The following is a 17,436-nucleotide window of genomic DNA, read 5'->3' on the forward strand; positions in this document are numbered from 1 at the left end:
AACCGAACTCACGACCTTGCGCTTGCCAGGCAGGCGCTTTTGCCGCTGAGCTAAATCCCCAGCCCAACATAAAAATTTTAAATGAGTGTTTGTAATTCAGTAAAATACATACTGAAAAGAAGGGGTGGATCTTGGCATCAAAAGTTAGTTAGATTTCTGCTCCCAGTCATCCCAGAATAAGTGATATCAAACTTTCCCTTCTACCATAAACAGTTATGGAAGTTGAGCAGAAGTATGAAGTACTGTTGTTCTCAGGTACTGAATAGGCTGACGGTCTTAGGAGAAGGGAAACCGAAGATGAGCCCCACAATTCCCCCGCCCTCCGGCGGGTAGCGTTTTCCTGCTGTGGCTGGGAGGCGGTGCCCATGCAGGGTGGTGATGTGGCTGAGGTGAGCAAGCAGCGACCCAAGCTCTGGGATGCAGTGTCCAAGCGTCCCTTCCACTGCTTGCAAGCTACTGTGGCCTCCTTTCTGACCGTGTCCCCTCAGGGGCTTTGTGCTCACCGATCTCTGGCCCAAGCGCTCTCCTTCTTTTTCTCCCTGTGCCTTGCTCTCTCATTCTTCAGGTCTTAACTTTTACCTCTTGATGATGTTCCTAACCACCCACTGTTAGGTAGATCCCTCTCTCCAGCCTCCGTCCTCCTCTGTGTCAGCACCGTATTTATCCTTTGAGATCATATACTGCAATTTGTGGTGGTATATTTATGATGTGTTTGTCTATAACCTGTCAACTCTCGACCAACCCATAATCTCCCATTGGTTCAGAGACCACGTCTACTTTCTTCTCCCTCTGGACCCAGTACTTAGCAATTAGGAGTGCTCACTAGTACTGGCTGAATGGATACATATCCATTTCTAAGGTAAATTAAGAAAGGACTAGCCATGCATTTATCGTTATCCAGAAATTTTTCCCAGTGACATCTGTTTTATACTTTAAAGAAGTGAACGTCATATATAAGTAAAAAAAAATGGAAATTAAAAAATAGGTATAAAAGCAGTAGATCTAGGACAAGGCTATGTAGTGTGATTAATTCCCAATTGTCTTTTTAAAATTATACTTCAGCTTTAAATTTCAGATTCTTAGCTAATCCACCTCATTCTTTCAACCTTGCCTGAATCAATTTCCCGGCCACCTCCTTTCTCAGGAAAGAGTCACACTTACCTGAACAAGCTCTATGCTGTTGGCTCCTTAAATGCAGGAACAATGACTAATCAGTCTCCGCATCCCCAGTATACAGTGCACTGCATGTCACAGGGTGAATGCTCACTAAATGTGCAATTAATTGTGGGCCTAGTTTGGAAGCAAGTATAAGAAATTCTAGTTTTGGGGCTGGGGATATAGCTCAGTGGCACAAGCGCCTGCCTGGCAAGTGCAAGGTCCTGAGTTCCATTTCCAGTACCAAAAAAAAAAAGAAATTCTAGTTTTATTTCTTATCAGGCTACGTCACAATTTTTTTCCAATCTTTTATTTTTAAATGTCTTATATAACCTTAAAAACCTACGCGTATGTCAGCTGATGAATGGAATAGCAATAATAATATAGTAGATACATATAATGGAATATTAATTAACAGTCAAAAGGAATGAAGTACTGATACATGCTACAACATGGATGAGCTTAAAAACATTATGCTAAGTGAAATAGCCAGTCTCAAAAGGCCATGTATTGTGTGAAATATCTACAATGGACAAATCTCTAGAGAAAACAGACATGTTGGTTCCCTGGGGATGAGGTTGGCAGGATTGAGATGTGCTGCTAATGAACATGGAGGATTTTTAGGAGTTATGATAAAGATATCCTGAAGTTGACTAGGATAATAGTTGCACAATTCTGTGGATATGCACAATGCCCACTGATTTATGTACTTTAGTTTGGTGGATTGTATTTAAATAAGTTTACATATACATTTTTTTAAAGATTACCTTGTAATTTTCTTTATGTTGAAGGAGACAAACTAAATACTAGATACTTGTTGCAAGCTTATTTTATTAGAACTTAGACATAGCGTACGTATACAGTATGTTTCAATAACAGACTGATTTCTGATTTCTTAAGAAAAATATGCTGATCATAAGAAATAATAAACATTTCTTCAACATTTTTGTGTTGTTTGTTCAAAGAATAATTGTCTCATTCCATAAAGTAGAGCTTTTTTGAGATAGATATTTCAGAAGAGACTAATTGACCAATCATTATTCAGTGTCAAAAATATTATTAAGGTGGACCATGTGTAACTTACTATGTGTTGACTCTTTCAGTCAGTGGAACCAAGTGAAGTGAAACACACAGCTCCGGTATCAGGACCAGCACCTGTGGTTGCTGATCCACCCAGTGTTGAAAAAGAAATAGACCCTGGCAGCATCCCCACTGCTATCAAGTACCAAGATGACAACTCTCTGGCTCATCCAAATGTAAGATCTTTAAACCGTATGAGTGTCAACTGAAGTCTTGTTACCTGAAATTTATTTAAACTCTTGTCCTTTTGTTCCTGCACCAATAAGGCCATAGGAGGAAATGGGTTCATGTATTATTTGCTAATAATCGGCAACTGACCTACAGGCCTTCCAGCCTATTACTTATATTTGAATCTGATATACCGAATTCATGCTGCCTGACTTGTGGTAGTATTCTGTGTTTAAGAAAAAAGAAATTTTATTTTGTTTGTTTGTTTTTTAATCTGACTTGAAAGTTCTAATTCTTTCTTAGCTCTAGTTTATTCTTTGTAAGCGTGTCACTAATACCATATTTTGCTGTCTTAAGAGTTCAATTCCATTTGTCTCTCAGAAGGGTTATAGGAAATGAACTCACAAAAATAGGGTGAAAATTGTTAACCAGTGGTGTTAATGTTAGTCCTTTTAAGACTTTTAGAGCGTTTCTAATTCCTAAAAGATGGACTTTCAGTAGTCATTAAGGATTAAACAATGTCTGAATCTTATGCTAAAGCATGTATTTCATAAAGGTGGTTTGTATCATATTAAGTCAAATCCAAGTTATTGGTAGATAATAATATTTTTCTTTTCCTTTTTTATTTCAGTTATTTATTGAAAAAGCTGAAGCTGAAGAAAAGTGGTTCAAGAGATTAATTGCTCTTCGACAAGAGAGACTAATGGGCAGTCCTGTGGCCTAAGTAATATATTGGTTAAATCAACAGTAACTTTGAAAATTTAGGTTTTTGAATCCCAATGTTAACTTTTACTCTTAAAATGAACTTAGCTTATTATATGAAAACGTAATATCATTCCATCCTTCTCTCATGTAGGCTTGAATATTTGTTGATTTGAACTGAGTCAAACGTTGTGAATGGCAAAACTAGAACAAAATTTTTAAATGCATGAAAATGCTGTACCATTAACAGAGCTAATCATAAAATGTCAGTGTTAAGATAAATGGTATTCATAGTGTCCTAGTACAATTTGAGAAGAGTCAAGTTATCATTTAAAGACTATTGCTTATGCATGTATAAGAATCAAATTACGCTATAAATGAGATTTCACCTACTGTGGATTATGAAACCCCTGTTGAATCTTTTATCTCAGTTTATTAAAAAAAAATAGAAACAACGAAAAGCAGCCTAAACAACCTAAGCAAAACGAGCATGGTAAAATCAAAGGGCTGACGTATCCCAGTTGCTTTTTTTTCATCCCTTAGGGGTCATAAACATTTTGTACTGCAGACACGTACCCCGAGAAAGGAAAGGGGTCAGGAGATGCTGGAGAGGGTGGAGGGAGGAGGACAGGGTATGAAGAGCGGAATTGAGATGAGGCACACGCGTGTACCAACGCCACAGGAGGAGCGTACACACTGTGTCCTGCGAACATGCACTAATAAACTAAAAGAAAAAGACAAAAAGGAGTGTTTACATGAAATTTTTCTTGAAAATTAAATGAACTGATGGTCTTTGCTTAGAAATCAGCTTCTACTAGGTCCTGCTTTGAAACTCACAAGCAGACCCCAGTTCATTCCTCCAGAATTCCCTTGCTCGTGGAAGACCTAACCAGTGGTCCAGCTGTGATGGGGAAATAATTTCTGAGCAAACTGGTGAAAGTTCTCACTTCAGTCTTACGTAATCAACTGCTAGTCCCTGCAGAGGAAGCCTACTAAGTGTTATTCTGATAAGGCTGTCATTGGAGAATGCCTTTCTCTAGTGGCTGAATGATATCCAACTACAAATTCCATACTGAGCATGCCAGAGATAAGGACTCTGGGGCCTTGCTTTACAGAACTGATTTTCAACTTCTGACATGAATATTCCCGGTTGCATTTTTTACTGTTGTGCAGTCTCACTCGTGTAGTCTCTGTGAAGACGATAGCTGAGGACACAGGGGAAGCATAGAAGGACCTTGGGATAAGATAACCACCATCTAGGACATTTTAGTGCCATCTTTTTTATATTTCTGGAGCTACAAAATTCTTTCTTATAGATCTGGAGCTTAATTTTCATTTTTTATTAGCACATTTTAGATATAAATGTTGATAACATTCATCAGAGGGAATGTGTACTGTGCATAATATATCTTGGTGGTTCTTGTTTCCCCAGTCGCCTTCCATCCCGTCAACCCCCTAACTCCTGCTTATTTACAAAAACTTTGTTTCACTTTTTTTTTTTTTTTTTTTTGAGACAGGATCTTTCTGTGTAGTTCAGGCTGGCTTTGAACTCACTTATGTAGCCCAGGCTGGCCTGAAACTCTCGGCAATCCTCCTGCTTTAGCCTCCCAAGTGCTGGGGTTACAGGTGTGTGCCACCACACCCAGGCCTATTCTTCTCCTTCTATTCTCTTTTTTTCTTTTCCCTTCCTTCCTTTCCCCTTCTCCCCTACCTTGTTCCTCTTCTCATTTGAATATTTTCTTTCCATTTCCCGATATGTTATACATTTTAGTCCTTATTTACACTTTTGATTTCCTACAGCGAGAAACAAGGCAATATTTAAACACGTCACGTCTGATGTATTTCATTTAAGAGTAGTCTCCAGGTGCATCCATTTACCTAAAAATGTCTCTAGTTTATCCTTCTTTATGACAGAGTAGTACTTCATGGTATTGAAAAACACATCCTCTTTACCCATGCATCGGGTGATAGGCATTTGGGCTGTTTCCAAGGTGTAGCTATTACAAATTGTGCTATCATAAACATGGGTGTGCCTATATCACTGTGGTACCATACTTCTAATTCTTTTGGGAAGATACCCAGAGGGGGAATAGCTGAGTCAAAGGGCACTTCTGGTCCTAGTTTTTTGAGGAATCTCCACGCTGATTTCCACAGTGGTTGCACCAGTCTACATTCCCACCAGCACTAGAGAAAGGTTCCTTTTTCCCCCACAGCCCCACCAGCATGAGTTATTGGTTGATCTCTTAAAAATAGTCATTCTTTCTGGAGTGAGATGGAATCTCAGTGTTGTTTTAATTTGCATCCCTCAGATGACCTTTATTTGCTATTTCTACTTGTTCATCGGAGAAGTGTCTTTTCATTTCCTGTCTCATTTTTGGATTGGAACCACAAAATTTTAATCTCTTTTGAAATAAAAACTAAAGAACTTACATTGAATTACAAATGGTATAGAAAATAGTCTAGTGAGGAAATACGTGTTTTACACATTTTCTTATTTTAAATAGAAGCTATGATTCTGTTTTCCTTACCTACAAATAAAAGTGCCCAATATGAAGTCAGATTTGTGTAGTTTTTAATATAGATACATTAATGTTTAATGACTTCAAAAAGATTAAAGATTCTGAAATATTTTGTATTTTATTCTCTGTACAACTTATAAGCTGTAAAAATTCAGTCACCCTTTTGGGAAGTATATTTTAGTAGTGTGGGTGAGAATATGCATCATCATTTGGGCCACTAGTAATTCTCCAGAGAACCTGGGCTAAGTTTTCTCACTGTGCCTAGTGCTCCTTATCTGTAAGATAGTAAGCATATTACAGTCTACTGTGATTACACTCATACCATTGTTCCCATGTCATATGTACCGCAAGTGCAGAAACTTAGACTGCAATAGAGTTGTGTTTTAAAGTTAAATTTTTCATGGAGAATAAAAAGTCAAGTTTGTTTTGTTTTTTAATGTACTAAACTTGACCCTGCAAGACCTGGGACTACTTCCCTCCTTCATCTTTTTGGTATATTATTAACTTTGTTTACCTGTATTTCTGTCAAAACCACAATATGACTGCACAAGCCAAATTAAACATAATGAGAGAGACTTCATAGAATACTATCAAACATATTTCCAAACACAAGCCAGATGTCGCATCCTCGTCTTTAATATCCTAATATAATGAGCCTATAATACATAACAATCCCTTTCATGACAATTAATAATAACAATGTGTACTTAGAAGAGACCTCGTGTCTTTTAAAACACTGGTTTCTTATAAAATGATGGCTGTTAATAGTACAAGTTGAGTTTTTATTTCTATTTAGTGCATTCTCATGGAAAATGAAATAACATTGCTTTGGTACTCCCTAGTCACGAGGAGGCAGATTCCTAAAGATAAAAAGGCAAACACTTTGAATCATTCACCCGCTTGGCTTCGGCACCCTGGCGCATGAAGCACAGACACTAATAGCAGACCTGCCTGCTTTGATTTTTCACTAACGTGACATAAAAGAAAGATGGTCATAGAAAGGAATGTTTTGACATGGCCGACGTTTTAATGACGTGTAGAACAAATACTTGCGTGGATAATGATCTGAAAAGTTACCTTCCACTCAGCGTACTGCTTACGTGTTTCCTTCAGCTGTCATGGCCAGTAGTCCTCATCCTGGCTTTTACCTCGGCCTTCCACAAGCCACCTCCCTTCCAAGACCATAGGAAACCCTGCTTAGCATTTAGGTTGCGCTTATTTGAGGAACCTCAGGTCTTCTTTACAGTTGGACCTAAGTATGTTTCATTATCATTGTTTTAAGCACCTAGTTTTTCCTGCGCATAGTATAGAGTATTCGGGGGATATACAGGTGAATCCACTGGGGATCCTGTCTTTAAGGGACTTCATGTGAAGTCTAGACATGTAGATAATATAAGAGACATGGTACTTAGTGGCAGAGGACGGGAATTTGTTGTGAAGAAGAAAAAATGTCCCCTGAGTTTAACAACTAAGGAAGCCTTCAGAAAAAGGATCACAACTGAGCTAACTCTCAACGGACAGGAAGGCTGGACCTGCAAGCCCTCAGCCACCTCCTTAGATCTCCCTGGTAACTCTGCTAACAGGCTGAAAACTGCCGCGCTTCCAACCTAGAGAAAGTCTCCTTATGAAAGATGTAAGGGGCCCTCCTCTCAGTCTCACCAAATGTCCCACAGAATTTCAGGTTCCTGGTTGTGCTCTGACAGTTTCTTCCTCTTGCTGGAGAATTGGCTGAATAGGACAATCCCGATGTACCCGCTAGCATCCCCAGCCTTTCGTGACTGCCTCTCTCAGCAGGACAGGGTCCTGCAGTGACAGCCGAGGACAGCGTGTCGGTTCCTGCAGGGAGAACTGTCCCCACCGTTAAGGGTCGCACAGCCGGGCGGGTTGGTGTGAACGCCCTGGTACTTTGTCTTCCATTCTGTACTATCACAGAAAACATCATTTTGGAACTAAAAAATAAGATTCCTTCGCCTGTGCCTAAGTCTCTCCCCAGACTTCCTTAGGGTTTGGACATCACATGAAAGTCTTCTAAGTGAGCAGATAAGGCAGTAACAAAAAGTAGAAATGACATAAGTAGGACATTTAGATACTAAACTCTGGATGAGTTGATATGAAATACTTGTACCCAAGTTACTTTTTCCTCTTTCCTTATCCCAAAATCCCTTATATTACAAAAGAGATTTTAAACTACCTCTTGGTCATTACTCAATTGGTACAATGGTTAGATTATTTACTATAGTCAATTTTTAAATGGTATCCTATAAGGCTTACACTTTGGAACTCTTTGTGGAAAAATGGAAATAGGTCCTCTTGATAAGAAAACATCTGAGCTTCTACGACAGAGCAAGAGTAAAAATGGAGATAAGAATACTTTGTTATAGCCGGGTGTGATGGCACACACCTGTAATCCTAGCACTCGGGAGGCTGAGGCAGGAGGACTGTTGCAAGTTTGAGACCAGCCTGGGCTGCAAAGTGAGCTCAAGGCCAGCCTGAACTGCACAGCAAGACCTTGTCTCAAAAAGAGCTTTTGTAAGGAATGGACATCAATCAATATATTAGGCTCTATTTGTTTTTCCCCCTAAATTGGAGAAACTGCGCTGATATATTTCCAAGTTATTTTAGCTGCCACTGTAGCCCAAAATTTGACATAATGCTTGATACAGGGAGGGGCTCAAGAAATATTTTTTAATAAAGGAAGAAATAATTTGCCCCTATAAATGGGAATCTGTTTAGCAGTCTGGTTACTTAAATTGCTCAAATAGGACTAGGAAGGTAGCTCAGTGGTAGAGTGCTTGTCCTGTATGCATGGGACCCTGCGGTCACTCCCAGCAATAGTCAGCTAATCAGTCAGCCAGTAAAAAGAAATTTCTCCAGCTCTTTGAGCCAGTACAAAAGTCAGTTAATAAATTTTTGGCTAAATTAGCTTGGTTTCTCTGATCTATATCTCTGAGCTAGCAGAGGCTTCCAGATACTGCGGGGAAGGACAGAAACCGTGGTGCCTTCTCTGTTGCATTAGGGACTACGACAGTAGGGTAGGGTTTAAGCAAAGACCTCAGTCCTGCACTTGCCCAGACTTTCATCTTAGTCTGCTTTTTCTTCCTTTCAAATGATATTGACATGATCTTTCCAAGTCCACCCACTGACTCCTATGATTTCTCTCCTTTCAAAGCAATAGTTAGGTTTTCACAAAATAAAGCCTACCAGTATATGAAGACAGCACTTTAAACTCAACAATGTAGCACTTTATTTTTAGGTCTTGAGGTTGAACGGCAAAATGATCCCACTGCAGTTCTCCAAGAGTGGGATGAACTTAACTGACCCTCTCTCCACATCTTGTAACAGGACACTGAGGCAAAGCTCCGTGTCAAACAACCTGGAGTAGGGCAGTCTTCCTTCAGAATCTTTGGCAAAATGGACTACTGAGATCCCATGTCGAGTAAAATCCATGACCGCAGTCTGCCGGCACATGTTCCAAGAAAATTACATCATAAAATTATGTCATAAACTTAAAATGGAATTTAAAAACATAAGTAATTGAGAAATAAATGTTTTCCAAATGCCAGCACAGCAGATTGAATGACTGTTAAAAACTGGGTAGCTTTTTAAAGCAAATTCCATATGTAGATTATTTAGCCATATTGTAGGTTTTCTTTTTTTTCAGCCTTAGAAGTTTTTTTTGTTTTGTTTTTTTGTTTTTTGTTTTTTTTGGTTTTTCTCCGGTACCAGGAACTGAACTCAGGACCTTGCGCTTGCCAGGCAGGCGCTTTTGCCGCTGAGCTAAATCCCCAGCCCCCAGCCTTAGAAGTTTAATAGATCTGGAGAAGTCATATAATAACTAGCTTCTTAACAGTTTGAAAAAAATGCTTTTTTAAAAACGTTGTACAGAATATCTGAATCAGCCACTGTCTAATTACATGAAGTGCCAGTCGAAGGTCATCTGAAGTTACAATCTCTGATAAATATACTTCTCCCCATTTTTGAAATGTTTCATTAAAAAACTTTTTATATCTACCATGGAAAGTAGCAGCCCAAGTCCTGTGCCATTTAATAGCTGCTCCATCAAGAACACTTGACCCTTCAAGGAGAAACTCATTTTCACATTAACACTTGTCCTATCCCATACTTGTGTTTCAAGGATCATGTGACCCATTCTTAGCCAAGGTGCTCAAAGTTTTCAGCATACCTTCTATATAATCAACAATAAAAGAAGACAACAAGTTATTATCAAATAGGTTATTGTTCACCACAGCCTAGAAAATAGCAGAGATTTGGGTTCTATTTGGTCTTTAACTTGAAGTTCACATTCTAAGTGTTTTTCTCACACTATAATAACTACAATATAATTTCCAAGAAGAATTGTTCAATTAATTTCTCTTCCCCCCCCCCATACTACATATTGAACCCCAGGGCATTCAGGGTCTCTGTGTTGTCCAGGCTTGACTCAAATTTGTGATCCTCCTGCCTCAGCCTCCCAGAATGCTATTACAGGCACGCACCATCATGCCCAGATTGTTCAGTTAATTTCTAATTTATTTGAGAAGGGTATTTATACTAGGCTTAGAAATCTTTGAAAGTAAGAGTTATAAAAATTTCATGCTTTTCCTGTTACTTTTTAAAAGGCTTATATTAGAATTACCACAACTTATGACAAAAATCTCTGTCCTTTTAATAAGAAAGGCAGCAAAGGGCAAGTAGAGGTTTAAATATTAGATTCTACTTCAAATATGAAGTTTGTACATTACATATGATGCCACCATTTTTCTAAACTAATTGTATTTCTACATGTACTTCAAAATGTTCCCAATGTTCATTTATATGTTTTTCTATGTTATATTGCTGAAATATTCCCAACAGCAAATGGCCACATATAATTCATTAAACCTGCTGTAGCCTTCTACAGAGGAAAAAGCCTAATAAGATGCAAAAATGAAAATTTTATCATGAATTGTTTCTCTCAAGTAATGCCTTCCACATTTCTGTGATTTTTAAATTGAAAAATACTAGAAAAAAACACAAAAGGAAAATCACCCATGTGAGCAGCCTTTGAGTGGGAGGAAACCAGCTCCCACTGTGCTGCTTCTCCTCTTCCCATGGTGTGACCGCCGCGAGCAGTGTCCTGTTCCACTGTGCCCTGTGCCTCCACAAGAATATCTAGTTAGAGACACTTACACGTGCTTGGCTTTTCCGACCATGAAACTCTTGAGACTGGGAGAAGCACATTGGTCTGCAGTTAACTTGCCTTAACTAAACTCTTCCTCGGTTCAAAGGAAAAAAAAAAAAGCATTTACCCACCTATCCTAAGTCCATGAAAAATGCTCCGTTCCATTCTACTTCTACATTAGCCAACCAGTCTTTGCTGTATGACTTCTACCTCCACCAGCAGGGTCTTTCTGTCAACAAATATTTTAATTTACGAAGGCTGTAATTAACAAGGTGGTCTCAGTCACTTGCTCATCACTGGTACGAAGTACTTGACACCAATGACTCAACTAATCATCTTCCAAAGGCCCCACCTCTGAGCACATGAGGCCTGGAGCACATCTAGATATAAACCGTGCTACAGGCGCATGAAACAATAAATTCATTTTGTTTTCAGCCTCATCTTGGTATTAAAGACCCAAAAGAAACTAAGGGAGATGAGAGGCTTAATCTGACTCTCTGTCCTTGTGCAAAAGGTTTCCTGGCCACTTTGTCAACGTAGTAGACCAGCTTAAAATTAGGGGCAGAATTTTCAGTCCGGTGCAGTTGCCTGGAGCATCCCTTTGCTTATATTTTGGAGAACCAAATGGATTGCCAGGAAGTTACTGGACAGAAAGTAGATCTAACCAGGAAGATTGAGGATAGCCCCAACTCCAACAGTCAGTCAGGAGTAAGAATATTAATATACAGTAGGGAATTTGTCACCTTCTGTGATGGTTTTGCAACATGTCTGAAAATTCTTCAACAGTGTGAACCTGTATCGGTCTCAGTGACTTCCTTATAACCACCAGATTGCGTCAAAGATGGCACAGAATAGCTTCAAAAGCTGGGAAAATCTTCTGCCTAGCTGAAATACTCACCAGTGAGTGTCATACAAGATGACCAACTACTGAGGTTGCCACACTGTAAGAAAACGCAGGCACACGTAGAGTCCACTTGCTGGTATTACCTAGTTAACAGTCCAGTTGAGTTTCTAGCCAGAAGCCAGCATGTGAGTGAACTACATATTGATAAGTGCTGCAGTTTATATGAAGGTCTGCTTAAAGCTGGGTAACTGCTAAATGTAGAGAAGCTGCTTGATATGGTGCTCTGAACATGAGCTGTGGAGTCAAGCCTTCATTGTGATGAGCTACCTCTTGAGCTTCAGTTGTATGACCTAGTAAGCAGCAACTGTCATTTCTGGTGTAGCAAGTTCCTATGGGAATTCAGTTAACGTGTGTAAAACACAGCCCAACGCCTAGCCAAAAAAAAAAAAAAAATTAAAAAGATAATTAAAATAGCAATCGTGTGATTTTCTGGTTTTATGTTCCCTATTATTTTGCTGCTTTGGATTAATTTTTATTCTCTTGTGAGCAGTTTCTTTATTTTATGAAGACTCACCATTACAGCTCTGGGCAGATGCACCTGTTAGTGTTTGGGTTAAGTGATAAATACAATTACAAAATGAGAGTGCTGTGTTAAAACAAATAGAAGGTTATTTAATGCCTTTAGGTGAAGATTGGCATCCCACAAAGCTGACCGCCATGAATGAGATTGAATAAGCCATAATCATCAAAACGGCTGAGAATTAAGAAAGAAAATTAATTCCCAAAGGAAATCACTGTGGCTCTCATTATTTTAGGCATAACCTACCTTAGGACTTTAATTAAAAATAATATTTATTCAAAATAAATGAGTGCTGGCAGGTTTCTGCGGAACCCATAATCTTAGTTATGCTAAATCTTACATTAAGGCAGACATCATTAATCTCATTTGAGATGCCCTCCAGTCTGACAGCCCTTATAGCACAATTTCTTACAGAAGCCTTTTTATCTTCACAAAAGAGTTATAACTCATGCAGATACCTAATGTAAAAAGGTCCGGGTAATTAGAGACATCACTCTGAGATCCACGTTGGCACTTTATCATGTCAGCAAGCATCTCATAATGAGTCTGTTCTCAAAAGGAGACCAATATCTCAACATTGTCATCAAATTAACAGTGGTTACTTTATTATCTTATGCATACCTACCAATCTTTGTTCCCAAATAAGTCTCAGATGTTTTGTCCAAATTCAGAGACTATGACTAGATAAAATAGTCAGTGCAGAAAATGAGGAAAAGGAGAGAAGAGAACAGAAAAAGGCAAGAAGTTAGAAAAGATGATGTTAATATCCAAAGTGAATACTGGAAAGTCGGTGAGGGCATACGCTCAAGTTTTCCAGCTGATTGTTGGGTCATATGTCAATATCTTTGATAGGCTGATACTATGTCTATTCTAATTATTTTTGTATAAGTTACTATTATTTTTGTACATGTACTGGGTTAGTGTCATCATCCTCCTGGCCTCACACACACACACACACACACACACACACACACACACACGTGATGTGCACCTATACCCTGTGAATGTGACCTCTTTGGAAATAATTCTTTGGATTAATTTTTATTAATCCAAGTCTTTGTAGATATAATCATGTTAAGGTCATATACTGTATCACAATGGGCCCTAAATTCAGGATCTGATATTCTTTTGAGAGAAAAGGTTTAGATACTTAAGACTCACAAACACACAACAGAGAAGACCATGTGGTCACTGATGCAGAGGCTGGAGGGACATAGGGCAAAGCAGGGAACACTAAGGATTGTCAGCAGCCGTAAGCGGCTAGGAAGAGGCAAGGAAGATTTTTCCTTAGAACTTTCAAAGGGAACATGACTAGAAACAGCTGGATTTCATACTTCTTTCAAAATTGTAAAAGAGTAAAATTTTATTTCTTTAAGTTGCATAGGTTTTCCTGTTACAGCAACCCTCAGAAATGAATAAAAAAACATTTTCCCCCAAGAACCTAGAGTACAGACTCAATATTCAAGTTTGAAGGGGAAAAAAATAAAAGAAATAATTGCCTGGAAATACTGCTTAGTAAGCTTTCTGCTTACCACACGTGACCACTATGTTCACCGGCCAGTGACCAAGCAAGCTAGCTGTAGCAGATGAGTAATATGAGGAAAGCGTCTTGGGACCAGCAGTCACGTTCAGTTCAACAATTGTTTTTGTATGGACATAGGCGCTTTTGGCATTTTATTACATGCATTATTATAGTTAATTTTGCCAAAGCTATACAGAAAGGACAGTCTTAATAAATAAGAAATTGGAAGGCAAGGATTTAAGAGCAAAAGCCAAGATGATTTCAGTATAATTCAAGAGCATGTGAAAGGTAATGTAATAAACAAAATCGAATAAAGTTGTACTAAACTAAATTTTATTTTCTTTGATCAATTTTGCATTCTTACATCTGGTAATCTGAACAACTTCCTTGCAGATAACAATGTGTTACATAACAACCCTTGTTAATTTCCTATCATCTTGTTTTGAAATTATCATTTTTATTGTCTTTGTGTTGTTTTGTTTTTAAATCTTTGTTGTTATTTTCTTTTCTCTTTAAAAAAATTTTAAGTATTGTACTAGACTTTTATGGCACAGATGAAATAGCACTTTTTAATCTAAATATCCTGCAGAAGTGACATGACTGCCTGTTGGCCTTGAAATTTTAGAACTGAAACCTCAGTGATGTGCATGGTGACTGGTGTCCACTGGTGAGGGCCTCCTCCTGGGAGTCAGGGCACTTCTCCACCCTCGCTGCACACAGTTCACCATCGACACAGTTTAGGGTTCTATTCAGAGACCAGAGTGGGCTCGTGCATATCTCTCATGCTGTGCAGACTCACACTTTAGAACATAGATCACGGAGTTGTGGCTGGCAGGCCAGATTCAGCCCACAGGCTTATTTTGTTTAGCATCCTACATATTTTATTTTTTGTTAATTACTAACTTTTAAAGAATTATGAGGTTGCTTGTAAAATTCCATGTGACCAGGGGCTTGGATTTCTGAGCAATAGAGCTCACTTAGTTGCGGCAAAACTGGGAAAGGAACAACACCCGAGGAAGTCAGGAGGCAGTGAACAGCTTTATTTTACACCTGTGGTCCTGGCTGGAATAATTGCCAACAAAAGCCAGGCAACGGGGGCTGGGAATATAGCTCAGTAGTACAAGCGCCTGCCTGGCAAGCGCAAAGTCCTGAGTTTGATCCCCAGTACCGCAAAAAAAAAGGCCAGGCAACAAGTGTCTGTGAGCCAGCAGTTTTATATGATGCAGAAGCAGGGGTTACAAAGGCAGGAGAGGACAGCTTGGCAGTTCTTCCAATTAGCTAGCAGGGTGAGATCATCTGTTACAAGGCTAGATTAATGTTCATGCGGCTTGGTACAATCAGGCATCCTGAATGTTTGGTTATGCTCACGTGGTTACAGGGGTCAGGAAAGTAATTGTGAAGCCATGAAGCAGTTACAGAGCTAGGCAGTTTCAAAAGAACAAGATTTTTCAAAAGGACCAACTTTCCTGGTACAGTTTTTTCTTCACCTTAGCTGGATGCAGGTCTGCTGCAGTGGCGCCTCAGGGCTCCCCTGGCTGTACAGCGTAATGGTAAGAGCTGGGGTTCTTTCACAGGCTGAGACCTTGAGCAAGTAGTTTCTCTTCCCTCACCCTTAGTTTCCTCCTGTGTAAAATGGGCACAGACATAATGCTTATCTCATTAGATCATCTGGGAGATTAAGGGGGTTAAAATCTGAAGCACCGTGAGTAGTTCCCGGCACACAGTAGAAACTCAGGAAATGTTAGCTGTTGTTTTGATTATGAGTTATTTCCATTTGTACTTAACCCACTTGCTCACTTTCGCTACTTGCCTGGCCTTGTTGGTGTTTGTGATTTTGCCTCTAGTTCTAGGTAAAAGCCCCATCCCCAGTTGGCACAAAGGGAGACAACTGTTCCCCATGTGTTGGCAGTGGGCCAGAAGGGGGTATGGTCCGTGTATTGAGTAGGAGCCACATTCTATAGCAGACAGCCTGGGTTCCAATTCCAACTCTGATACTTCCTAGCAAGTTCAGGAAAACGTCTTAATTCTATAAAGCCTCTATTTGCTTCTATCTTAAAAGCAAAACTGTTGTGACTTGATATGTCCAATGCATAATAGGTTTTAGCTTTTAGTATTATGGACACAGCAGGTCACAGCATTCTGCCACCATAGCCTCCAGCCTTGGTCACTGCTGTTTCCTCAGTGGGCTGCGGAAGCCACTCTGTGTGAGCCCCGAGGGAGGCGGTGTGAGCAGGCATTTCTAGATCTGAAGCAGATGAGAATGGGGAGGAAGTCAGATACGGTTTGATGTCATTCATTCTTAATTCCTCTCCCTTTTGTCCTTATCATCCCAAAATATATTTAATGGCTTTGCCATAACTTACATCCATCTTGCAGCAAATATTGCTATAATTTCCAGTGGTAAAGACACCTAAGCATACCACAGAGGGGTAAAGTCATTCTAGGTTGTTAATGTTCTCCAGAATGGTTCCCTTGACTTCCTAGACAGAGGTCAAGTGGTCACATTGGCAGTGGGGCTCCTAGCCACAGCTTTAACTCTCTCCTACTCTTATCAAAGATTGAAACCTAACCTTTAAAACAGTCCTTCAGGTAGGGATATAGCTCAGTGGTATAGCACTTGTCTTAAAACAGTCCTTCAGATAACCACATTAAACCATTTCTGAGTAGAAAAAGAGTTAACAATCTTTCCTGAAGAATACTTTCTACTCTTCAAAGTTCTAGGCTCTATAATTCTGAAATTTTTCAAATTTAAAAACTATTTCATTTTTAAAAGAAAGGATGACGAGGGGGCAGGGATATAGCTCAGTGGCATAAGCGCCTGCCTGGCAAGCACAAGGTCCTGACTTCGATTCCCGTACTAAATAAATAAATAAATGAAACAATGAAATGCTTCTTCTATTCTATACACAAGAGATTAAGTAGCAACCTTGAAGTGCTGACCCAGTAGAAATAATCATCTGTACCAAATTATTGTCTGTAGAAAAGCTTTCAGCATCTCAATGACAATAAAAATTCAAGACTAGCAGAAGAGTAAGTTGATTTTAATGCTAATCAAATATACACAAATATGCAAATATGACCAAACTAGCATTATTTTAAAAACCCCTAAAGTAGAACAAATCAAATCAACAGTAGATGGATAGATCATAAACTAGAATGTTTCTTATTAATAAAAAAGAATAGATCACTGCTATGTGCAATAGCATGGATGAATTTTCCAAATGTAATGTTGAGTGAAAGAAGGAAATTTCAGAATATTGGTTACCCTTAAAGGATATAAACTAGAAGGAAGCACAGGGAAATTTTCCAGGATATTTTAAGTACTTTATATATTCAACTGAGTGGTGTTTAAATAGGTTTACATATATGTAAAAAATTGTTGGGTTATACACTTCAGAGCAGTGAACCTTAGGTTTAAATTACATCTGAATAAAAACGTAAATTAAAAGAAATAGTCATAGCTGAGCATGGTGGTGCACACCTGTGATCCCAGCACTTGGGAGGCTGAGGCAAGAGGATCATTAGGTGTTCAAAACCAGCCTGGGCTACAAAGTGAGCTCAAGGCTACCCTGAACTGCATAGCAAGACCCTGTCTCAAAAAGACCAAAAAAAAAAAAAAAAGCCGAGGCAGGAGGATTGCTGTAAGTCCAAGGCCAGCCTGGGCTACAGTGAATTCAAGGCCAGCGTGAATTACAAAGCGAGACC

At 39.1% G+C, this 17,436-nt stretch overlaps 1 protein-coding gene across 1 annotated transcript in view; it reads left to right on the plus strand.

Moving 5' to 3' along the window:
- The window catches only part of LOC106149515, a 37,540-nt gene extending 33,691 nt beyond the window's left edge, over positions 1-3,849 (plus strand). The window contains exons 6-7 of the mRNA XM_013518588.1: positions 2,259-2,411; positions 3,035-3,849. Of these exons, the coding sequence (XP_013374042.1) occupies positions 2,259-2,411; positions 3,035-3,127 (246 nt within the window). The 3' untranslated portion in view covers positions 3,128-3,849. The remainder of the gene's footprint in view (positions 1-2,258; positions 2,412-3,034) is intronic.
- The last annotated feature ends 13,587 nt before the right edge of the window (positions 3,850-17,436 follow it).

The sequence above is a fragment of the Chinchilla lanigera genome, unplaced genomic scaffold (genome assembly GCF_000276665.1).
Source record: "Chinchilla lanigera isolate Chin_1 unplaced genomic scaffold, ChiLan1.0 scaffold00047, whole genome shotgun sequence".
Lineage (NCBI taxonomy): Eukaryota > Metazoa > Chordata > Mammalia > Rodentia > Chinchillidae > Chinchilla > Chinchilla lanigera.